Genomic DNA, 25,450 nt, shown 5'->3' with positions numbered 1-25,450 from the left:
TGCGGTGAGGCGCCATGTCAGCGGGGCGGGGCGTTGTCAGCGAAGCCGGTCGGGGTGAGGTGTCAGCGGGGCGGGGCGCTGGCGGTGACGAGTTAGCGGGGCGGGGCAGTGGGGGTGAGGGGTCAGGGGGGCGGGGCGCTGGCGGTGATCGCGGTTGGGCGGTGCTGGAAACGGGGGCGGGGATTGAACCATGGGGCGGGACCTTGGACGGGGGCGGGGCCTAGGACGGGGGCGGGGCCTGCGACCCGGGACCCGGGGGGCGGGGCCGCGGGGCCGCCCGTTACTCTGGCAACCAGGCCCACTCTCCATCCAGGCCTCAGTGTCTCCGAACCCCAAAAGCACCGGGGAATCGCCGTCAGTGTCTGTGTCCCCGGGGGGTTGGGGTGGGGGGATTGTTGGGACAAAACACCCGACAGGAAATAAAAGGTTTAGGTTTAAAAATCGGGAAGGTTAAAGGTTATAAAGATGGCGGCGCCCATGGCTTGAGGTTGTGACTTCACAGCAGGTCAGTCAGGGGCAGGTTTATTTCTGAATTTATAACATTCAATATCTGTCTGTCATCTCCATTCAATCTGATTTTGGTTCTGATTCAATATTTTGCAACACATGAGAAGGTGTTGAGTTTCTCTGGTGGCCCTGTGGTTTCTGCCCATACAGCAGCAAATCTCACCACCTGCAGTCTCTAGTATTCATATTGCACCTTTATTGCTTCAGTTACATCAAGAGATTGGAGGAGTTGGGACAATTTCCCCTTGGAGAAGAGAAGGTTGGAAGGAGATTTGTTTGCGGCGTTTAAAATCATGCAGGATTTGGACTGAGAAGGTGAGGAAAAACTACATTGGTGGAAGGATGGAGAACCAGAGAACCCAGACTGAAAGGTATTGGCAAAGCTGTCATGGAGACATGAGGAGAAACTCTTACGCAGTGAGTGGTTAGGATCTGGAATGCACTGCCTGAGGGTACAGGGTCAACTGAGGTTCTCAGGAGGGAATTGGATTATTATCTGAAAAGGAAAGATTTTCAGGGCTACGGGTGAAAGGCAGGACAGTGAAATTAGGTGAAGTTAGTCTTACAATGATAATAATCGCTTATTGTCACAAGTCGGCTTCAATAAAGTTACTGTGAAAAGCCCCACATTCCAGCGCCTGTTCGGGGAGGCTGGTACGCGAATTGAACCCACGCTGCTTCCTTGCATTACAAGCCAGCTGTTTTAGCCCACTGTGCTAAACCAGCCCCTACAAAGAGTAGGCAGACATACAATGGTGAATGGCCTCTTTCTGTGATGTAACTATTCTATGATGCTAAACGATCCAGGGACACTTCACAGACACAAATGAAACAAAATTTGACACCGAACCACGCAAGGAGATATTAGGCCAAGTGAGCAAAATCTTAGGCATTGTGGCAGGGGTATTCACTACATGCCATTTGTCTTGTGGTCCTTACTACGTCTCACCAGGCTTTTTTTGACGCATTCTGATTAGGATTGCGGATTCCTCCTCTTCCTCTGAGGCACCAATGGTAGCTGCGGTGCGGAGACTCTGGTGGGACAGTCTGGGCTTGGCTCTAAGACCCAATGAGATATTTACACATGTTTGTTTACCTGTTTACTGTGGTTCAGCAAAGTGTTTCTTCAGGAAATATACTCTGAATCCCCATCACTGCCTCCATTGGAGACTGGAAAATTATTGTAGAAAATACACTGCCCGATTTCCCCCCCCCCTGTTCCCAGAACTCTACCCCCCCCCCCCCCCCCCGCCCCCCCAAACATTCCTATGTTGTCTGATCAAAATTTTCAATATCCCAATTCGTCTTTGCATTTTTTCTGGCGACTACCTTGAAATGTAAGGAGTGTATTAAAAGAGGAGCGAGAGGCGGAGAGGTTTAGACGAGGTTGAAATTGGGAATGCTCAAGAGGCCAGAATTAAAAGACCACGAGATCCCTGAGGTTTGCAGAGCAAGAAGTAACAGAGATAGGGAGAGACAGCAGGATGAATTGAGATGGAGATTGAATTACTAATGATGAGAGGTTTCAGGGAATGAAAGTTGAGGGTCCCTTTCAGAGTCTCATTTAGATTGAAGCTGTACTCTGGATGTAACTGGAATGAGCGACTGTGACAAGTAATGTGTGAAAACAATTGAATTAAATATCACATAATAATTATAATAGTATGACAATTATAACTGAGAATATATAAAGAATATTTAAGAAAAATAGTTTATAAAAGGGAAGAAAGATAACTTTATTGAAAAGAAAAAGCATCTTGTATATATTTGAGGAAAAGAAAACCGACAGATGTTAGTGGTTAGCACTACTGCCCCACAGCACCAGGGACCCAGGTTCAATTCTGGCTTTAGAGTGACTGTGTAGAGTTTGCGCTTCCTCCCTGTATCTGCATGCGTTTCCTCCGGGTGCTCCAGTTTCCGCCCACAGCCCAAAGATGTGTAGGTTAGGTGGATTGGCCATGTTAAAATTCCCCTTCATGTCCAAAGATCGGCAGCTGAGATGGATTACGGGATTATGGGGATAAGGTTGGGGTGTGGACCTGGGTAAGGTGCTCTTTAGTGCAGACTTGATGGGCCGAATGGCCGCCTTCTGCACTGTAGGAATTCTATGGTTCTATGTTTGTTGAAACAGAAACAATAACCCCGAATGTGATCTGTTCCACAACAGGTCCCCCAAATTAGTACACACATTATCATCCCCTCGGTACAAACATCACCAAGTCATAGAGTAACCCTAATGGGTGGGCACTACCGTCAAGCATTCCATTTCTGGCTCTACCCCCTCCCATCATCCATAGTAGACTATTCCACTTGGCTGCAGCCCCGAGTCTCCCAAGCAATGTCCCTTTATGAATTTTTGGCCTGATTTTAGTTTGTGTAAGCCAGCTCTATGGCCTTCCCCAAAACAAATCTCAACTCTTATCACAGGGACCACAAGATTAAGTAATATTCATGTTGTTTACTTGAATGTGTCTTTTCATTTGAACATACAGTGCCGAAGGAGGCCATTCAGCCCATCGAATCTGCACCGACCCACTTCAGCCCTCACTTCCATCCTATCCCTGCAACCCAATAACCCCTCTTTACCCTTTTGGTCACTAAGGGCAATTTTAGCATGGCCAATCCACCTAACCTGCACGTCTTTAGACTGAGAGAGGAAACTGGGGCACCCGGAGGAAACCCACGCAGACACACGGAGAACGTGCAGACTCCGCACAGAGAATGTGCAGACTCCGCACAGACAGTGACCCAGCGGGGAATCGAACCTGGGACCCTAGCGCTGCGAAGCCACAATGCTATCCACTTGTGCTATGTTTATGCCCATCAATTAAGCTTCTTCTTCTGATGCTTCAGGTGATCACACTTGATAAGATTACTCAGCGACATGGTCTGGAGTCCATGCAGAACAGCACTTCTGAAAATATATATAAAAATCTAATTTTAGCATTCTAGCAGCCAGATCGCCTAATGGGGAGGAGGGCCGACGGCCTTGCCTTTGCCTCCCGAATCGCCTGCCGGAGAATCCTGCTCGGCTGGCGGTCGGCAGCACCACCCAAAACTGCAGACTGGCTGTCCGACCTGCCGGAATTTCTCCAATGGGGAAAATTAAATTTGCCATCCGAGGGTCAGAGGAAGGCTTCCTCAAAACAAGGGAGCCATTCACTCAGTTTTTCTAAGTCCTGTTTGTAGCCAACATTTGGAGACCAAAGAACAGGAGGGGGTAGCCACGACGCAGCAAAGAAGTGGGGGGGGGGGGGGGGGGGGGGGCAGGGAAACCTGCCCAACAAAATAAGCATGAGACACAATGGGGGTGGGGGGGTGCAGTGGCAACAACCTGAACCAAAGTGAAAAAGCAAAAGAAAAAACCTGGGAGGGGGAATGAAATGCAGGAAACCACAATCGCCACTGCAAATAATGTACGCAGAGAAAAAAACTACTTTATATTTTATTCTCTCTTTTTGTCTCCTCCTGTTCATATTTGTTTTGTATACCAGAAACTCAATAAAATATATTTTAAAATTTTAGCATTCCAGCTTGAGAAAACAAAAAAACTAAATCTTCATGTAAACGGCGGCACTGCTGCCTCACGGCGCCGAGGTGCCAAGTTCGATCCCAGTCCCGGGTCACTGTCCGTGTGAGTTTGCACATTCCCCCCCATGTCTGTGTGGGTCTCACCCCCACAACCCAATCCACCTACCCCAGGGTAGTGGATTGGCCATGCCAAATTGTCCCTTAATTGGGAAAAAAAAAAGAATTGGATACTTTAAACTTCTATTTAAAAAAAAAAATCTTCCATGTAAACAACAGCTATGCTGGTAGGGAGAGAAAACAATGATGACCATGAAACCATCAGCAATTGTTTTTTTTAAAAAAACATCTCGTTCTTTAATGTCCTTTAGGGAAGGAAATCTGCCGCCCTTACCCGGTCTGGCCTACATGTGACTCCAGACCCACAGCAATGTGGTTGAATCTTAACTTCCCTCAAAGACAATTAAGGATGGGCAACAGATGCTGGCATTACTAGCGATGGCTGCATCCCATGTAAGAATGATTTTCAAAGCAGAAAGGCTGAGTGAGGAAAGCAATGAAGGGTATCTCATTGATGAAAATTTGAATGGTGTTTGATATGTTCTTGGAAAGGGGAAGACTGCCCATGAGAAACTGGGAGTGGAACTTTGTAGTTTAGAATGCACTGCCTGGGAGGGTGGCAGAGGTGGGATGCCTCACATCCTTTAAAAAGTACCTGGATCAGCACTTGGCACGTCATAACATTCAAGGCTATGGGGCGAGTGCTGGCAAGTGGAATTAGATGGGCTGGTCTGGGCCTTTCATGCGTCAGTGCAGACTTGATGGGCTGAAGGGCCTCATGCACTGTAGTATTCTGTGATTTTTTTTGCACAACTGAGTGCCTTGCTAGGCCACTGTGGAGGATATAAGCAATCAACAATATAACTAATTTGCATTTAACTCCTTTCATGACCTCAGGACATTCGAAAGAGCTTTTAGCCAATGAAGTATTTTTCAAAGTGTAGTCATTGTAATGTAGGAAATAGATGCAGAGCATTGGTTAAACGTTAAATGTTGGCTGGGATACTAGTCTTTGGATTTGTGGCTGTGGGATCTAAAAGGGCAGAGCTGTAAGAGCTTATCCCAAAGGGGCACCTGCCTCAGTACTGCACTGGGAATGTCAGCCTGGATTATGGACTGAAACTTGAACCTACAACCATCTGACCTAGAATTAGGCTGTGTGATTGGGACTGTGTGTAAAACAGGCTGGATAGAACATAGGACATACAGTGCAGAAGGAGGCCATTCGGCCCATCGAGTCTGCACCGACCCACTTAAGCCCTCATTTCCACCCTATCCCCGTAACCCATTAACCCCTTCTAATCTTTTTGGATACTAAGGGGCAATTTATCATGGCCAATCCACCTAACCTGCACGTCTTTGGTCTGTGGGAGGAAACCGGAGCACCCGGAGGAAACCCACGCAGACACGGGAAGAACGTGCAGACTCCGCACAGACAGTGACCCAGCGGGGAATCGAACCTGGGACCCTGGCGCTGTGAAGCCACAGTGCTATCCACTTTTGCTACCGTGCTGCCCTCACTGCTTAGTAGTCACTGATTTATTGAATTTGGTTTGGTGATGGATTTGGGTGGGACTTGATCTCGTGATTTCTCAGGTTGCTACTTGAAAACCCGAGCCAGAGATTATTCATAGTTATACAGAAACAGCTGTGAAATTGGCTTCTTTTGACACTTTTTCCCCAGATCAGTGGGATGACCGAAGCTGAGCTCCTTTACTTTGTCAACTCCCTGGGTGTGCTGGTCTTCCTACTCGCTGTTCTCTACCACTGGGTCAACATTGTGCACACTGGATCCCCAACTTTCACTCAAAACTTCTATGACGCTCGGCCAACGAGAAGCTTTCACAGCCAGTGTCGAAGGCGTGTGTACACGCGGAGCATCTCGAAGAGCAACACTGACTTCCCAGGAGACATCTAACGTTGAAACATCCACGTTACACTAAAATCCCGATGTGTCCAGAACAAAAAGGAAAGGCAAAATGACCAGCGCTGGGACAGGTTGTACAGCAAGGATTGGCCGGAGTCTTCCATTTCATGAACAAACACCATCATGAAGTGTTAATTCATTCAGCTCCAGTCTAGAATCTAAGCAAGTAAACCGGAGTGCTAATTCTGTGCAGTACTGAGGGAGTGCTGTCCCATCGATCGTCTTTACGGAGAAAAGGCCTCACTGCCTGTGCCCAGTAACTCCCATTCTTTCCTCGGCCAACTTCACTTAAAACCACTTTAACTGGTCACTTGTCACGTTGCTGTTCGTGGGATCCTGGTTTGTGTAAAATGGTTGTTCGTTTAAATCACTAACAATACCTGTGCGTCAGATTTTGCACCGAGCACTTTGAAATCTTGCTGACAAATGTGATGCGTTGTTGTACAAACTGTTCTCACCAAACCACATTGAGAGACAGCTCGGTGGATCTGCCCTCTGAGTTTCATCAGCATTTTATGTAACTTCAAACAGAGAGCCAAGTGCAAAATAAAGGAAATGTAAACTGTGGGAACACAGGATAACATTGTGCAGTTTGGTCCCTCAGAAATACAAATGTTTCTGACAGTTTCCCGGCTTGTACTGGTGTTGTTGCAACAACTGCTCCATCCATCCTGTGCTCAAGAGGTTTGGATCTGTCCCGTGTCCACTGCAATCTGAAAGTCAGCAAGGCAATAAGCTGCGTTTTCCATATCTCGAATCTTGCGATTTGACAATTAAATAGATTAAATCTCACTCAACTGGCAAATTGCAAGAGACGGATTGTTTAAAGATTGGCCAAATTTGTTTTTGTTTGGTTTGAGGGCGAGAAGTTCTAATACTGGCCAACGTTTCCCCCTCAATTTCGTCAGTGCTGTTAGTGGGATCGTGCTGTGCGCAGAAGGGCTGCTGCGTTTCCAACATGGCTACACTTTGAAAGTTCCTCATTGGATGTGAAGTGCTTTTCGTGGGCCTGAGGCTGTGGAAGGTGCTATATAAATGCAAGTGATTCTTATTGTGTACAACCTGCAGTCTGGGTTTTGTCACCATGCCCTTATTGAAGCCTGTGATCGAAGTGGTGAACCTGGGCAGGATATCCTATGGAGAGGGGCTCCAAGCACAGCGGAGGTTCATCCGGCGCCACCTCAATGCCTTGTCTCAGTGCTCCACCGCTGGGTCTCCACTCAGTGCCTTGTTGTTGTGTGAGCACCAGCCTGTCTACACTATTGGGATCCGGACGGCACGGTATCCCATCGAGGAGGAGGAGCGATTGAAGCAACTGGGGGCAGAGTTCTACCGGGCTGACCGGGGGGGCCTGATCACCTTCCACGGCCCCGGGCAGCTGGTGTGTTACCCCATCCTCAACCTGGCTCACTTCAGGAAGAGCGTGCGGTGGTACGTGGGCGAGTTGGAGAGGACTGTCATCCAGCTGTGCCACAGGTTTGGGATCAATGGAGAGACATCGCCTGACACTGGAGTGTGGGTTAGAGATGAGAAGATCTGTGCTATTGGTAAGTGATGTCACAATCTGTGGAGGAGGGAAAAATCTCCAACCGGGGCTTGGTATCAAGGGAGGGGTGTGGCATGTGCACTTCAGTAGGCATTTGGTAAGGCGAGTCATCCGAGATTTAAATAAAAGGATAACAGTGAAGCATTGGCATTGTTGGAGGCAAAAATGTCTCGATGCCTTCTCCCATCTAGCAGTTGCATGAAACAATGATAATGGAATTATTTTTTTTTTTTTTTTTTAAATAATTTTTATTGAAATTTTTCGATACAAACATTTACCCCTACTACATTTTAATTTATAACACAACAAATCCCCCCTGGAAAATCCTCCCCACGCCCTCCCCCACGCGCACCCCCCCCCCCCTCCCCCGCGCTACCAGTCTAGCAACCAAACCGTTTTTCCCTTTCTGCCGATGGCCTCGGGCAGTCATTGCCCGCGACCCCCCGCTGACGTGCTCCCTTCGTTGCTATCCCCCCCCCCCCCCCCTTCCCCCCCCCCCCCCCCCCCCCCCCCCCTTTCTCCCCGGGTTGCTGCTGTTTCGGCCTCCAGTTCCTATCTCTGATCCAGAAAGTCAAGGAAGGGCTGCCACCGCCGGAAGAACCCCTGTACCGACCCCCTCAGGGCGAATTTGATTCTTTCCAATTGGATGAAGCTTGCCATGTCGTTTAACCAGGTGTTAACACTTGGTGGCCTTGTGTCCCTCCACTGAATCAAGATCCTTCTCCGAGCTACCAAGGACGCAAAGGCCAATATTCCGGCCTCCCCTGCCTCCTGTACTCCTGGCTCCACCCCAACCCCAAAAATCGCCAGCCCCCACCCTGGTTTGACCCTGGTTCCCACCACTCTCGATACCGTCCCCGCCACCCCCTCCCAGAACTCTTCCAGTGCCGGGCACATCCAGAACATATGTACATGGTTCGCAGGGCCTCCCGAACACCTAACACACCTGTCCTCACCCCCAAAGAACCGACTCATCCTAGTCCCCGTCATATGGGCTCTGTGCAGCACCTTAAATTGGATGAGGCCCAACCTTGCGCACGACGACGACGAATTGACCCTCTCTAAGGCATCCGCCCATGTCCCATCTTCTATCTGCTCTCCCAGCTCCGCTTCCCACTTGTCTTTCAGCTCCTCTATCGATACCTCCTCCACCTCCTGCATTATTTTGTAGATGTCCGAGACCTTCCCTTCTCCGACCCAGACCCCTGACAGCACCCTATCACTCACCCCTCTATCGGGAAGCAAGGGAAATCCTTCCACCTGTCGTCTGGCAAATGCCTTCACCTGCAGGTATCTAAACGTGTTCCCCGGGGGGAGCTCAAATTTCTCCTCCAGCTCTCCCAGGCTCGCAAACCTCCCCTCTATGAACATGTCCCTCAGTTGCCTGATGCCCGCCCTGTGCCAGCTCTGGAATCCCCCGCCAGTGTTCCCCGGGACAAATCTGTGGTTCCCTCTCAGTGGCGCCGCCATCAGACCCCCCACTTCCCCCCTGTGTCGCCTCCACTGCCCCCAGATTTTAAGGGTGGCCGCCACTACCGGACTCGTGGTATACCTTGTGGGGGGGAGCGGCCATGGTGCCGTTACTAGCGCCCCCAGGCTTGTATTGCCGCAGGACGCCCTCTCCATACGTTTCCAAGCTGCCCCCTCCCCCTCCATCACCCACTTGCGCACCATCGATGCGTTCGCCGCCCAGTAGTATCCGGAAAGATTGGGTAGCGCTAATCCTCCACTGTCCCTACTCCGTTCCAAGAAAATCCTTCTCACTCTAGGGGTTCCATGTGCCCACACATAGCCCATAATGCTGCTAGTTACCTTCTTGAAGAAGGCCCTGGGGAGAAAGATGGGCAAGCACTGGAACAGAAACAAGAACCTCGGGAGGACCGTCATTTTGACTGACTGCACCCTCCCTGCTAGCGACAGCGGTACCATGTCCCACCTCTTGAACTCCTCCTCCATCTGCTCCACCAGCCTTGAAAAGTTCAGCTTGTGGAGGGTCCCCCAGTTCCTTGCCACCTGCACCCCCAAGTACCTGAAGCTCTTTACTGCTCTCTTAAAGGGGAGCCGCCCAATTCCCTCCCCCTGATCTCCCGGGTGTATCACAAAGACCTCACTTTTACCCACATTTAATTTATATCCCGAAAAGTCCCCAAACTCCGCTAGTATTTCCATTACCTCCGGCATTCCCCCTTCCGGGTCCGCCACATATAACAACAAATCATCCGCATAGAGTGATACCCGATGTTCCTCCCCTCCCCTTGTCAGTCCTCTCCACCCCCCTGAACCCCTCAGTGCCATCGCCAACGGTTCGATCGCTAATGCAAATAGTAAGGGGGATAGGGGGCATCCCTGCCTGGTACCTCGATGGAGCCCAAAATACTCTGACCTCCTCCCGTTTGTAACCACACTCGCCATCGGGGCCGAATACAGCAGCTTCACCCACTTGATAAATCCCTCCCCAAACCCAAACCGTTCCAGCGTCTCCCACAGGTATTCCCACTCCACCCTATCGAATGCCTTCTCAGCATCCAGTGCTACCACTATCTCAGCCTCCCCCTCCACTGCTGGCATCATAATCACATTCAACAGTCTCCGGACATTTGTGTTAAGTTGTCGTCCCTTTACGAACCCCGTCTGGTCCTCATGGATTACCCCTGGCACACAATCCTCTATTCTGGTTGCCAGGACCTTTGCCAACAGTTTGGCATCTACATTCAAGAGGGAGATAGGCCTGTAGGACCCGCACTGTACAGGGTCTTTGTCCCGCTTCAGGATCAAGGAGATCAGGGCCTGTGACATTGTCGGGGGCAGAACCCCCCCCTCTCGCGCCTCATTGAAGGCTCGCACCAGCACTGGACCCACCAAGTCCACATACTTCTTATAAAATTCCACCGGGAACCCATCCGGCCCCGGCGCCTTCCCCGCCTGCATCTGGCCTATCCCTTTAACTAGCTCCTGCAGCTCTATCGGCGCCCCCAGCCCCTCCACCCGTTCCTCCTGGACCTTTGGGAACCTCAATCTATCGAGGAAGTTCTCCATTCCCCCCCTCCTCCTGGGCGGCTCAGACCGGTACAATTCCCTGTAGAAATCCCTGAAGACCCCGTTCACCTCTTGCCCCTTCTGCACTACGTTCCCTCCCTTCTCTCTCACTCCCCCAATCTCTCTGGCTGCATCTCGCTTGCGCAGCTGGTGTGCTAGCATCCTGCTCGCCTTTTCCCCGTACTCATAGACCGCGCCCTGTGCCCTTCTCCATTGCGTCTCCGCCTTCCTAGTGGTCAGTAGGTCAAACTGGGCCTGTAAACTGCGCCGCTCCCTCAACAGCCCCTCCTCTGGTGTCTCCGCATATCTCCTGTCCACTTCTATAAGTTCCCCCACCAGTCTCTCCCTCTCCTGCCTCTCCTTCCTTTCTCTGTGTGCCCTTATGGAGATCAGCTCTCCTCTGATCACTGCTTTCAGGGCCTCCCAGACTACCCCCACCTTCACCTCGCCCGTGTCGTTCGTGCCCAGATATCTCTCAATGCCCTTCCGGACCCTTCCGCACACCTCATCGTCCGCCAGCAGCCCCACATCCAGGCGCCACAACGGGCGCTGGTCCCGTGCTTCCCCCAGTTCTACCTCTACCCAGTGTGGTGCATGGTCCGAAATCGCAATGGCCGAGTACTCCGTGTCCTGCACTCTCGAAATCAGCCCCCTGCTCAGAACAAAAAAGTCTATTCTGGAGAGCACCCTGTGGACGTGGGAGAAAAAAGAATACTCCCTCGCCCTTGGCCTGCCAAATCTCCAAGGGTCTACCCCCCCCATCTGCTCCATGAACCCCCTTAGCACCTCTGCCGCTGCCGGCCTCCTATTCGTCCTGGAGCTCGATCTGTCCAGCCCAGGGTCGAGCACTGTATTGAAGTCCCCCCCCATGATCAGGCCCCCTGCCTCCAGACCCGGAATGAGGCCCAACAGGCGCCTCATAAAACCCGCGTCATCCCAATTCGGGGCATACACATTCACCAGCACCACATTCTCTCCCTGCAGCCTACCCTTCACCATCACGTACCTACCCTCCTTATCTGCTACCACCTGCGCCGCCACGAACGACACCCTCTTTCCCACCAAAATCGCCACCCCCCCGGTTCTTTGCGTCCAAGCCTGAGTGGAACACCTGTCCCACCCACCCCCTTCTCAGGCGTACCTGGTCTACTACTCTCAAGTGAGTCTCCTGCAACATTGCCACATCCGCCTGCAGTCCCTTTAGGTGTGAAAAAACCCTTGATCTCTTGACCGGCCCATTCAGCCCCCTAACGTTCCAAGTAATCAACCGGGTCGCAGAGCGACCCGTCCCTTTCCCCTGTCTATTAGCCATGTCCTGTCCCCTGTTCGCCCCGGGTCGACCCTCCCCTTCTGACCCGTTCCCCATGGCGATGGCCCCCCCCCCCCCTCTCCTCCCGTTCTTCCCTTCCCGTCCTCGGCCTTTCCAGCAGCAACCCGGTATCCCCCCCTAACCCCCCTCCCCCCCCCCCCTGGCTAGGACCCCTCCTAGCCGCGGTGTATCCACCATCGTACTCCCGAGAGTCAGCTGGTTTTCGCTGACCCGGCTGCCCCTGCCACACTCCGACTCCTCCCGATGTGGGGGGGGAGGGGCCTCCCCCCCCCCCCCTTGCCATCCCTCTCTGACCCCGCTTCAGCGCGGGAAAAGCCGCCATTGCTGGCCACACCCCACTCTTCTCTCCTCCCCCTTCCTCCGTCCCGCGCGCGGGAAACAGGGGAAAGCCCGCGCTTTCGCCCGGCCACACCCTACCCCGCCATCTTCAATTCCACCCCCGTCCCCATCCAAGCCCATAAAAAAGCCCCCTTAAAACGAGAGGAAGAAAAAAGAGAAAAAGAAAACACGCATAACCAACTTGCACCCCCCCCGTCCCGCCTCCCCAACTTAACAATATAACAATATAAATAACAAATCTCAAATAAATACATAAATACATAACTATGCCTGCATAACTAAATAACTACCCAATAATAACGTATTTAACCATCACCCTCCATCGAACAGAACAGTAACCATAACCCTTAAAAAAAACAGATCAAAAAACAGTAAAAAAGCCCCCCCTACAACAACAATAATTAAGGGAAGTTGGCAACGGGAAGAGACACACAAAAAGGAACAAAGAAACCCCCCATAACACAAGTTTCAAAGAAACCAAACGATCCATCAACTTTAACCAAGTTCCGACCTGGCCTAAGAAAGACATGGGCCACTTGATCAGTCAAGGGTACTCGGGCGGCCTCGACCGCCGGCGTTCCCAAGTTCTAGTTCAGGTCCAGCTTTTCCTCCCGAACAAAAGTCCATGCCTCCTCTGGGGTCTCAAAGTAATGGTGCTGGTCCTTGTAGGTGACCCACAAGCGCGCTGGCTGCAGCATTCCGAACTTGATCCTCTTTGCGTGCAGCACCGCCTTCGTCCGGTTAAACCGGGCCCGCCGCTTTGCCACCTCCGCACTCCAGTCCTGATATATCCGCACCGTCGAATTCTCCCATTTGCTGCTTTTCTCCCTCTTGGCCCACCTCAGCACTTTCTCCCGATCACAGAAACGCTGGAATCGCACCAGCACCGCCCTCGGGGGCTCGTTCGCCCTAGGCCGCCTAGCCATGACCCGATATGCTTCTTCCAGCTCCAGGGGCGATGGACCGGCCCCCTCTCCCATCAGGGAGCTCAGCATCTCCGCTACATATTTCGGGAGATCAGGCCCCTCCAGGCCTTCTGCTAGGCCCAGGATCCTCAAGTTCTTCCGCCTCATTCGAGTGTCCAGCTCCTCAAAGCGGCTCTGCCATTTCAGGTGGAGTGCCTCGTGCACCTCCACCTTTCCCACGAGGACCGTGGCCTCCTCCTCCCTTGCAGTCATCTCCTGCTGCAGCTCTCTTATCGACGCCTCTTGGGTCGCCTGGGCCCCCATCAGCCTTGTGGTCGTCGCGTTCATAGACTCTAAGAGTTCCACTTTCAGCTCCGTAAAACACCGGAGGAGAGCGGCCTGCTGCTCCTCCGCCCATTTTCTCCAATCTTCTAGTGCGCCACCGGCCGCCATTTTGGTCCTCTTCCCCCGTTTTTTTCGGGGAGCTGCTGCCGCTTTTTTTGTCGCCCCACTCCGAGTACCGACCATAAAGTTGGTCTCACTCTCCTCAGGGAGCCTTCCCCCACCGGGATTCGTCTTTACAGTACCGTCGGGGCCCTCCAATCGGCCCTTAAACACCTTTGTCGCAGGAGCTGCCAAATGTGCGACTTAGCTGGTCATAGCCGCAACCGGAAGTCGATAATGGAATTATTAACTAATCATAGAATCCCTGCAGTGCAGAATGAGATCATTCGGCCCTCGGGTCCGCACCGACTCTCTGAAAGACCACCCCACTTCGACCCACACCCCCACCGTAACCCCACCTAACCTTTTTGGATATTAAGGGGCAATTTAACACGGCCAATCCGTGTAACGTGCATATCTTTGGACTGTGGGGGGAAACCCACGCAGTCACTTGGGGAACATACAGTCACCCTCGGCCAGAATCGAACACTGGCACTGTGAGGCAGCAGTGCTAGCCATTGTGGAACCATGCACTTAATCTCTCTGCAACAAATCCAGACATGAGGTGAGGAAAACTCCCAATAGTGGAGAACTTTGGGAACCATGGGCCCAAAGTCAGGTGTGAACAGCAAGAAGCCTTTCAGCAGCATGAGCCTGTTCTACATGGCTGTTGCTCGGATTGGAGAAAAGGTGAGCAGTAATATGAAAAATGAAATGAAATGAAAATCACTTATTGTCACAAGTAGGCTCCAAATGAAGTTACTGTGAAAAGCCGCTAGTCGCCACATTCCGGTGCCTGTTCTGGGAGGCTGTTACGGGAATTGAACCGTACTGCTGTCCTGCCTTGGTCTGCTTTCAAAGCCAGCAATTTAGCCCTGTGCTAAACCAACCCCAGGGGTCACTGGGGTCCTCTTGTTCTCTGTATAAATATCGAGAACTTTTATAAATTCATTCATGGGGTTTCGAAGAATGAGAGGGGATCTGATCGAGGTTTATAAAATACTAAAAGGGATTGATAAAATAAACGTAGACCAAATGTTCCCCCCCCTGTGGGGCAATCTAGAACGAGACGTCACAGATAAAGGTTGTGAGGGTCGACTTAGAACTGAGATAAGAAGGAACTATTTCTCACAGAGGGTGATGAATTTGTGGAACTTAGTGTCCCATCATGCAATGGAGTCTGATTCATTAAATGGTTTAAAGAGGGACATGGATATATTTCTGATTTTAAAATGGGTTAAAGGGATATGGGGAATGGGTGGGGAGGTGGGTTTGAGAGCAGGAGAGATCACCATGATCTGATTGAAAGGCGGAGCAGGCTCGAGGGGCTGAATTGCCTATGTCTGCTCCTAATTCCTATGTCCTACATTCCTAAAATTCAGGATCCTAGTCTGAGAATCAACTACTTCACTCTCCACCTTGATGAAAATTTCTATCATATTATGGTCGCTCATCCCCAAGGGGTCTATATAACGACACCCACTAACGTTTTTTGCCCCATGGTGTTTCTCAGCTCTACCCATACAGACTCCACATTGTTGGAGCTAATATCCATCCTGACGATTGCGTCAATTTCCTCTTTAACCAGCACTGACACCCCACCGCCTTTTCCTTTAGTCTGCCTTTCCTAAATACTAATGTTCCTGGACATTCAGTTCCCATCCCTGCAGCCATTTCTCCGTAATCCCAATTATATTATACCCATTTGCGTCTATTTGTGTGATTAGTTCATCCACTTTATTGTGAATTCTCCGTGCGTTAAGGCACAAAGCCTTTAAGCCTTGTCTTTTTGACATTACTAGTCCCGCTCCTAATATTTTTCACTGTGGCCCTGTTTGAATCTGGCCCTTGGTTTCTCTGCCTATCGCTTTTCTTATTCCCCTTCCTATCTTTTATTTTTGTCCTTATTTCCTCCTGCTCTGACTCCTTGCATAGGTTCCCATCCCCCTGCCATTGTAGTTTAAAGCCTCCATCAACCATTCTCAGCAAATACCCGCCCCCTTGGACATCAGTCCCAGTCCTGCCCAGGTGTATCCCATCAAGTTGTACTGGTCCCATCTCCCCCAGAACCGGTTCCAATGCCCCAGGAATCTGAAACCCTTCCCTCACATCATGGGCTGGATTCTTCCGCCCCGCCCACCGCAAGATCGCCACGGGCAAAATGCAGACCATGTAAAGGTCCAATGACGTCAGGCGGGAATTTACGCTCGCTGGGCGGGCGCGGCCGGAGAATCCCGCCTCATCTGTTCAGCCACGTATTTATCTGATATATCCTGCTATTTCTATTCTGACTCGCACGTACCAATCAACTCTCTCCCTTTATAGCCTCAGCTGCAGCCAGGTAAAACCACTCTCCGAAGATTTAGACGTTAAAAAGCAAAGAGAACCTCTTGCGCTTTACACCAAATTCCCACTCTGCTTCAACTTCCCAAGTTTCAAACTCACTGGCTGTGCCTCACGCCGGATGTGGCCTTTCCCAACGCTCGTGCGCAAAGCTCACTGTCCTGGGACTGAGATTATTCATCTCTAACCACCACAACTATCTTCCTTTCTACTAAGTATGGCTTCAACCAGTGTAAAGATTTGCCCCTATTTCGCCTGAACTCCTGTTTTTCTAGGGCTCCTTGATGCCGCAATCAGTTAAATGCTGCCTTGATGGCAAGGGGAAATCACTCTCACTTCACCTCCATAGTTCAGCTCTTTTGTCCATGTTTGAACCAAAACCGGAATAAGGCCAGGAGCTGAGAGGTCCTGGCGGAACTCAAACTGAGCATCATTGAGTTTCCTGACAGCATCAGTGATGGCCCCTTCCATCATTTTACTAATGATTGAGAGTAGATAATTAGGACTGTAATTGCCGAGGTTGGATTTGTCCTGTTTCTTGCGTACAGGACATACCCAGGCAATTTTCCACATTGCCGGGTAGATGCCAGTGTTGTAGCTGTGCTGGAACAGCTTGGCTAGGGGTGTGGCAGGTTCTGGAGCGCAAGTCTTCCGTATTATTGCTGGGATATTGTAGTGGCCATAGCTTTTGCAGTATCCAGTGCTTTCAGGTGATATCAGGTGGGGCAAATGGAATTTACTGAAGGCTGAGATTTGTGCTGCTGGGGACCCCTGGAGGGGGCTGAGATTGATCATCCACTCAGCACTTCTGGCTGAAGATTGTCGTAAATGCTTCAGCCTTGTCTTTTGCACTGATGTGCTGGGCTCCTCCGTCATTGGGATATTTGGGGATTCTCCTCCTCCAGTGAGATGTCTAATTGCCCACCACTTTTCAAAGTGGCAGGACTGCAGAGCCTAGACCTGAACCATTGGCTGCGGGATCGCATAGCTCTGTCTATTGTATGACGTTTTTACTGTTTGGCATGCAGGTATAATCCTGTGTTGTAGCTTCACCAGGTGTTACGACAGAGAGATATTCGGAACTTGGCTCCAGAAATGGGATTGAAGATGCAGTAGAGAATTTAGGGGTTAATAGATTGAGCGAAAAACTGCTAACACGGAGTCAGAGGGATACCCCACACCTGGTCTGACTTACATTGTCACATTCATCCTGATCGTCCTTGAGTTGGATCATCAGCTGTGATCGTGATGAATAGTGGAACAGGCTCGAAGGGCCAAAAGGCCTCCTCCTGCTCCTATCTTCTATGTATCTATGTTTTCAGACTTAAACCCATTAGTGGGAATGCACAGGGTGCCCCTGGTCAGCCAGGGTGATCCACACGAGTTCCATTGTCCTTTGGGACACTTTTGTTTGACCAGCCATTAGCCCATTACAGAGCCTGATGGCCTCTTTTGTCCATAAATTGGAGGTTAGTTGCATATCATTTGCATGGCTCTGTTCTTTTGTATAAAATGGGAATGGGAAATCAGACAGCCAAGATGACAATATTGGGTTCAGGTGTGGGCACCCCAGGAGAGAACCTTTGGTTGAGGGGCTGGGTGGAGCTCAGAGAGAGAGAAGAAGTATCCTGTTTGAACAGGTAGGGAGAAGGATTTCAAAAGCGACAGAGTGAGATCATAGAAAGCATTCCATAGACAGGATTTTGAGAAGGGTTCTGAAAGATGCAGCAATGACAATGACATCACTGAAACGACTACACAATAAGTTCCCTCCCATCAGGCACACCATGGACAGTCACTTCGCTTTACTACAAGCTCACGGATAACCTCACGATGCTCCATATCTCCAGCTTCCACCCTAAATACATTAAAGAAGCCACCCCCTACGGACAAGCCCTCTGTATACACAGGATCTTCTCAGACAAGGAGGAGCGTAACACACATCTACAGACGCTGAAAGATGCCCTCGTAAGAACGGGATATCGCGCTCGACTCATCGATCAACAGTTCCAATGCGCCACAGCAGAAAACTGCACCGACCTCCTCAGAAGACAAACACAGGACACAACCGATAGAGTACCCTTTGTCGTCCAGTACTTCCCCGGAGCAGAGAAACTACAAAAGCTTTTTCGCAGCCTTTAATACGACATTGATGAAGATGAACATCTTGTCAAGGCCACCACCCCCCACCTCCCCACTACCTGCCTTCAAACAACCGCACAACCTCAAACAGACCATTGTTTGCAGCAAGCTACCCAGCCTTCAGGAGAACAGCGACAAAAACGCCACAACCCTGCCGTGACAATCTCTGCAAGACGTGCCAGATCATCGACATGGATACCACCATTAAACGTGAGAAACACCACCCACCAGGAAGCGGTACATACTCGTGCAATTCAATCAACGTTGTCTACCTCACGCGCTGCAGGAAAGGATGTCCCGGGGCGTGGTACATTGGCGAGACCATGCAGACGCTGCGACAACGGATGAACGGATATCGTGCGACAATTGCCAGGCAGGAATGTTCCCTTCCAGTCGGGGAACACTTCAGCTTCTGATCTTCGGGTAAGCGTTCTCCAAGGCAGCCTTCAGGATGCGCAACAATGCAGAATCGCCGAGCAGAAACTGATAGCCAAGTTCCGCACGCAAGAGTATGGCCCCAATTGGGACTTTGGATTCATGTTGCATCACATTTACTCCCCACCATCTGGCCTGGGCTTGCTAAATCCTACCAACTATCCTGGCTTGAGACAATTCACACCCCTTTAACTTGTGATCATCCCTCTCTCCAGTCACTCCGTCTGGACCTGTAAATACTTAATTACCTGCAAAGACTCTCATTCAAAGTATCATTTCAAAGTGCTAACCACTGTGCTACCGTGCGGCGTGTCTTCTGCACTCTTTATCGATCCCCTGTCTTGGTGGTAATGGTAGAGTGGGGGAGATGCCAAGCCATGAGTTTATAGATTGGGTTTGAGTACAATTCTGCTGATGGCATATCTCATGGATGACCGGCCTTGACTTTCTAGATCTGTCCAAAATCTCCCCCATGGTAGTGCACACAACATGATGGAGGGTATCCTTAATGTGAACATGGGACTTTGTCTCCACAAAGGCTGTGCGGTGGTCACTTCTACTGATACGACATGGACAAATGCATCTCTTGGTGATAGACATTGAAGTCCCCCCACCCAGAGTTATGTGCCCTAGTTACACTCCGTGCTTCCGCCACGTGGCGCTCAATATGGAGGAGTACTGATTCATCAGCTGAGGGTGTCGGTACATCAGGAGGTTTCCTTGCAATGTTTGGCCTGGTGTCATGAGAGTTCATGAGGTCTGGAAGCGATGTCGAGCACTCGGGGAGTAGCGAAAATAATCTCAAAGATGGCACAAAGGGCGGATGTTTGTCCAATCTTGAAGAAAACCGTCAAAAACCTTGGTAATACAAATAGTGAGGGGGACTGGCAGAGCCGATTTAATGTGGATAAGTGTGAGATCATACATTTTGGGAAGGTTGAAATGAACTGGAATACATAGCACAGAAAGAAACTGATGACTGTGGGTGAGTGAGATCCAGGTGTTCAGAAATCACATTCCCTGAATATTGCAATGGCAAGGAGAGAAATTCATTGCAAAAACGTGTCAACTACATTTTCAGATTCATATATTGAGTTTGAATGTTTGATGGAACAGAGAGAAGTTTTACTCTGTATCTAACTCTGTGCTGTACCTGTCCTGGGAGTGTTTGATGGGGACAGTGCAGAGGGAGCTTTACTCTGTATCTAACCCCGTGCTGTACCTGTCCTGGGAGTGTTTGATGGGGACAGTGCAGAGGGAGCTTTACTCTGTATCTAACCCCGTGCTGTACCTGTCCTGGGAGTGTTTGATGGGGACAGTGTAGAGGGAGCTTTACTCTGTGTCTAATCGGTGGGACAGGGTAGCTGAAGAAGGGGGGAGTGCAGGATTAGGACGTTTTAATCATTATTCCCCTAGGAATTTCCAAGATGGCATTGTGACCTTTAATCCTTCTACCATGTTCACTTTTCAGGGATTCATTGCGGCAGATACATCACCTCTCACGGGCTAGCGCTGAACTGCAACACTGACCTCCGCTGGTTTTCTCACATCACCCCCTGCGGCATTGAGGGGAAAGGAGTCACGTCCCTGAGTCACACACTGAAGAGGGAGGTGACTGTGTCAGAGGCTATGGAACCTTTCCTGGAGACATTCGCCGAGCAGTTCAACTGCTTGCTGAAACATTAGTGACGTAACAATCCCATTCCACACCACAGTAACTGTCCTGGTGGCAGACACGGGAGAGATTGCCAGGGCTCTGTGAGGAGGAGTGGTCTTTGATTTTGATTCATGGAGTGTGGTTATTGGAGGAAGCTTGACACGTGGGGAATAATGCTGCCTGGTGAGACAGTAAACCATACAGACGTTAGTATCTAACAGCTTCTGTTTGATGGATGTTAAATGCCCAGTATTTGGAGGTAATAAAGCGAACAGATGTTGGGTATTGATTACTGAATTATACCCAAATATAAGGAAGAGTCAGCCAGCACTGGGTGTGTGGTGTTAAAGTGGAGCTTTAAGCTCTGTGGCAATCAATAAACAGTCTCCACCAAAGCTTCCTAGTCTCAGTGTCTTCTTCACAACCAGGTGTCGGAATTCCACTGACATCCGAGGGGGAGATGTTCCAGGTTCGAGCCCTGACCTGTGCTAATCTTGGCAAGAGATTTCCTAAAACTGGTGAGTGATGAGGAGGTATATTGGTTGGGCCTCTGCACTTTATTTTATTTATCACAGGGTTGGAGCCTCGACATTTATTGCCTATCCCTAATTGCCCTTGAGAAGGTGGTGGTGAGTTGCCGCCTTGAACAGCTGCAGTCTGGTGTTGGTACATCTATGGTGCTGTTAGGGAGGGAGTTCTAGTATTTTGACCCAGCGACAGTGAAGGAACAGTGATTATATTTCCAAATCAGGGTGTTGGGTGGCTTGGAAGGAAATCTCCATGCGGTGGTGTTTATTACCCGTGTCCTTTTAGATTGTAGGTTTGGAAGGTGCTGTTAAAATGGCCTTGTTGAATTGCTGCATTTAGTATACGATGCACACTGCCGCCCCTGTGTGTCAGTGGTAGAGGGAGTGAATATTGAAGGCGGTTGATGCGGTGCTGATGAAATGGGCTGCTTTGTCCTGGATGGTGTTGTAGTTTATGAGTGTTGTTGGAGCTGCACTCATCCAGACAAGTGGAGAGTATCCCATCCCACCCCTGACTTGTGCCAAATTGTCGGTGGGCAGACTTTGGGATGTTAGGAGTTGGGTTACTGGCCGCAGTGTTCCCAGCAAACCTGGCTGCACGGAACCCATTGTGGGAAATGGGACTGTGCTGCACACTGTGTCAAGACTGAGACTCCTCAAATAGGCTTCCAGATGGAGAATGCCAACTTGTGTAAATTTTGAACTGTGTTCCTCATAAACCAGCCACAGGGCAAGGGATGAGAGAAATTCTTACAGTTCAGAAAATAATTACATCCAGATCTCCAGAAAGCATTGTATTTGTATTTATATTCTTGGGCAATTATCACAATTTTTAGAACAGTACAGCACAGAACAGGCCCTTCGGCCCTCGATGTTGTGCCGAGCCATGATCACCCTACTCAAACCCACGTATCAACCCTATACCCGTAGCCCAACAACCCCCCCCCTTAACCTTACTTTTTTATTAGGACACTACGGGCAATTTAGCATGGCCAATCCACCTAACCCGCACATCTTTGGACTGTGGGAGGAAACCGGAGCACCCGGAGGAAACCCACGCACACAGGGGGAGGACGTGCAGACTCCACACAGACAGTGACCCAGCCGGGAATCGAACCTGGGACCCTGGAGCTGTGAAGCATTTATGCTAACCACTGTGCTACCCTGCTGCCTCACGTAAATGCTGAAAATCAATACTGGCTGGATTTATGATTTTCTTTGGCGGAAAAGGTATCATCGCTTTTTTTTTTCTGCTGTGGGTGAATGACATTCCTGGATCTTTGATGGGGATTATAATGTTTTTAAAAAATGTTTTTATCCCATCCTTATAAAGTTACAAAGCCAATGTGAAGAGTGGACAGGACAAACCCCTAATCCATCTCATTGCCTGCTCTGAAAACCAATTCCAATTCAAATTTAATCCAATTCATGGTCTCCACAAGAGAGACTTACCAAGATCTAAGCAGACAAGACTCTGAACCTCATTTTGGGCTTGATCTTAACCAAAAGGCTGAGAAGCAATGAGATAATAATGTGATATGTTAACCTTTTGGTTCTGAAAAATGTCCAAGTAATTTTGAAAACTATTCAATACCTGAATAGTTGACATTCCTGAAGCTACAAGTTTTCATTTTACCCGTCCCCACCCGTGGGCGGCACAGTGGTTAGCACTGCTTCCTCACAGCACCAGGAACCCGGATTCAATTCCAGTCTCCAGTGACTGTGTAGAGTTTGCACGTTCTCCCACTGCCTGCACCCTCTTTCAGTGGGTCAGTGCAGACTCGATGGGCTGAATAGCCACCTTCTGCACTGTATAGTTCACCCCTCTCACACCATTTCAAAAGCATTTATTTGTCTTCACCACTAATCCCAAGCCACTCCCTGTCCAAGGCTCCAGTGTGCTCGGCCAGATCGTTTATTTTCCCCCATGGTTGAATAGTGATCAGGTTAGAGTGGTGCCTGAGCTCCTATTGCAGCCTCTGATTACTTTCCAGTGATGTCCCCTGCTGCTGAAACCTGTAGGCATGTTTTTGTCACTTCCATGCTTGGCTATTCCAATGCTCTCTTCATCTGACTTCACATAAACCGACCTCTGTGAACTTCAAAAATTCTATTTTGCCCATTGGCCTTGTGCTTGCTGACTTACATTGGCTGCTAGTCTTGCAATACCTCCAATATGAAATCAGTGAAAATTAAGAATTGATCCCACACAGCAGCTGATTGTTCATCTGCCATTATATTTCATGGTGTTCTGTTTATAACATTCTTGTGAGGTGTCTTAGGAATTTTATTACATTAAAGGTACTATATAGGGACAGGCAATGAATGCTGGCCTAGCCAGTGAAGTCCATATCCCTTGAGTGAATTTTTAAAAATAAACGTTAGTTAGCACTGCTGCCTCACAGCTCCAGTGACCTGGGTTTAATTCTGGCCTGTCTGGTGACTGTGTGGAGTCTGCACGTTCTCCCCATGTCTGCGTGGGTTTCCTCCGGGTGCTCCGGTTTCCTCCCACAGTCCAAAGATGTGCAGGTTAGGTGGATTGGCCATGACATATTGCCCCTTACTGTCCAAAAGGTTAGGTCCAGTTACTGGGTTACGGGGATAGGGTGGAGGCGTGAGCTTAAGTGGGGTGCTCTTTCCAAGGGATGGCGCAGACTCGATGGGCCGAATAGCCTCCTGTAGTGTAAATTCCATGAGATTTGGCAGCAATGTTCTCTCTTTGGTCAATTACTACCTGATCTGATCTGTTGGCATCTGCAAATTGATGGGAGTGCGAATTTAAACTTTTATACAGAACCCACAGGGCTTCTGAAGCAAAAAACCTGAGACGCCTGTATAGCCGGATACAAGAAGCAATTACTAGAGCATCATGTAGTGCCAGAAGATGGCAGTATATGATTACACTGAATTGTACACTTTTGCAATTACACAATTTACAGCACAGGAGATATCGATTTGACCCATCGTGCTTGTGCCAGATTCCACACCACTGCTCTTTGTCCATGACCCTGTATTTTTTCCCCTTTCCTACTATTTATCCAATTATCTTTGAAAGGTGTTAAATGAGTCTGTTCACAGGCTGTCATCCCAGATAGAAACGACCTGCTTTGTCAAAAGTTTTTGAATCAGAAACGGTTTCTCATTTACTCCAGCCAAATCCCTTAGATTTGGGACATTACAATTAAACCCCCCCCCCCCCCCACCCACCTTCACCTTCTCTGCTCGAAGAACAATCCTCACTTCTTTGGTGTGTCGAGATAACCAATGTCCCTCACACCAAGGACCATTTTGGTGATAGGTTGTTGCTGGAAAGCTGAAACATGGATGAAAATGCTGGGAATGATCAGACCAGACAGCATCTATGGAGCGAGGAACAGGATTAAGGGGGTGATTCTCCGAGCCCCGCGCCAGAGAATTGCCACAACCGCGCCACGACGCCGGCGCGTGATTCTCTGAGGTGCAGAGAATCGGCGCCATTTGCGCCGGCGTGTTAGGCACGGCGCCGCCCGCCGATTCTCCGGCCCGGATATGCCGAGCGGCCGCCCCGATACGACAGAACCCCGACGGCACCGTTCACCCCTGGTCGCTGCAGGCGGGAACTCTGCGGGAACGCTTGGGGGTGGCCTGTGGGGGTGGGGAGGGGGGCTCCGATGGGGTCTGGCCCGTGATCGGGGCCCACCGATCGGCGGACCGGCCTCTCCCTCCCCCGGGCCAACTTTCCAGCGCGGCCGGCCCCTGAACACCGACTCCATGTTGGGTTGGGGCCGGCGCGCGTATGAAGTGCCCTGCGCATGCGCAGGATGGCGCGGCCCAACTGCGCATGCAGGAGGCTGGAGCGGCATGAACCACTGCAGCGCGGTGCTGACCCCCTGTGGGGGCCACAATAGGTCCTGTCCGGGCCCTGTTTACGGCGGTGTTCACGATGGCACGAACACTTGGCCTCAATATCGGAGAATCGCCCCCAAGATGAGGGAGTTCGGGGGGGGGGGGGGGTATAAAAGGTTTGATGAGGTGATAGGCAGTTAACAAAAGAGATGATGGTGTAGGTAGGAAAAAGGCGATGGTTATGAGATCACTAAAATAAATAAAAACAAAGGTGAGGTTGGGAGGGGGCTGGGGCAGGTATGTGCATGTGTGTGTATATAGACCAGAAGGGGGCCTACACTTTTCCAGAATATTTTGTTTTCAGAATTCCAATATCCTCATGTTTTGCTTTTCTAGACAAGGATTTCTCAAACTTCTGGAAAACGTGCTGTGATACGTAGCCAAAAATATACGTCCCAAGCTTTATCTTGCATATCCCTGTATATATGTGGATGATTGAAGTCCTCTCTTATTGTCTTTGATTTGATTGAATTTATTATTGTCACATGTATTAGTATACAGTGAAAAGTATTGTTTCTTACATGCTGTACAAACAATGCATACAGTACATAGGGAAGGAAGGAGAGACTGCAGAATATAATGTTACAGTTATAGCAAGGTGTGGAGAAAAGATCAACTTAATACGAGGTAGGTCCATTCAAAAGTCTGATGGCAGTAGGGAAGAAGCTGTTCTTGAGTCGGTTGGTACGTGACCTCAAACTTTGGTATCTTTTTCGTGACGGAAGAAGGTGGAAGAGAGTATGTCCGGGGTGCGTGGGGTCCTTAATTATGCTGGCTGCCTTTCTGAGGCAGCGGGAATTATAGATAGAGTCAATGGATGGGAGGCTGGTATGCGTGAT

The 25,450-nt window shown here is 49.9% G+C and overlaps 1 protein-coding gene across 5 annotated transcripts; it reads left to right on the top strand.

The window, feature by feature from the left end:
* Positions 1 to 294: 294 nt before the first annotated feature.
* Positions 295 to 20,594, top strand: lipt2 (lipoyl(octanoyl) transferase 2). Of its 5 annotated transcripts, none has more exons than XM_038818976.1 (4): positions 295 to 505; positions 715 to 822; positions 5,780 to 7,569; positions 20,014 to 20,594. In XM_038818976.1, the coding sequence occupies exons 3-4, from the start codon at positions 7,107 to 7,109 to the stop codon at positions 20,226 to 20,228; spliced, it is 678 nt and encodes a 225-aa protein (XP_038674904.1). In that variant the 5' UTR covers positions 295 to 505; positions 715 to 822; positions 5,780 to 7,106; the 3' UTR covers positions 20,229 to 20,594. The 5 variants fall into 5 exon arrangements, with proteins under 5 accessions (XP_038674904.1, XP_038674901.1, XP_038674905.1 ...); XM_038818973.1 differs by having other exon boundaries at positions 715 to 878; XM_038818977.1 differs by lacking the exon at positions 715 to 822.
* Positions 20,595 to 25,450: the final 4,856 nt, after the last annotated feature.

This window comes from Scyliorhinus canicula, chromosome 14 (assembly GCF_902713615.1).
Source record: "Scyliorhinus canicula chromosome 14, sScyCan1.1, whole genome shotgun sequence".
NCBI classification, from domain to species: domain Eukaryota; kingdom Metazoa; phylum Chordata; class Chondrichthyes; order Carcharhiniformes; family Scyliorhinidae; genus Scyliorhinus; species Scyliorhinus canicula.
This window is presented reverse-complemented; position numbering and strand designations above follow the sequence as displayed.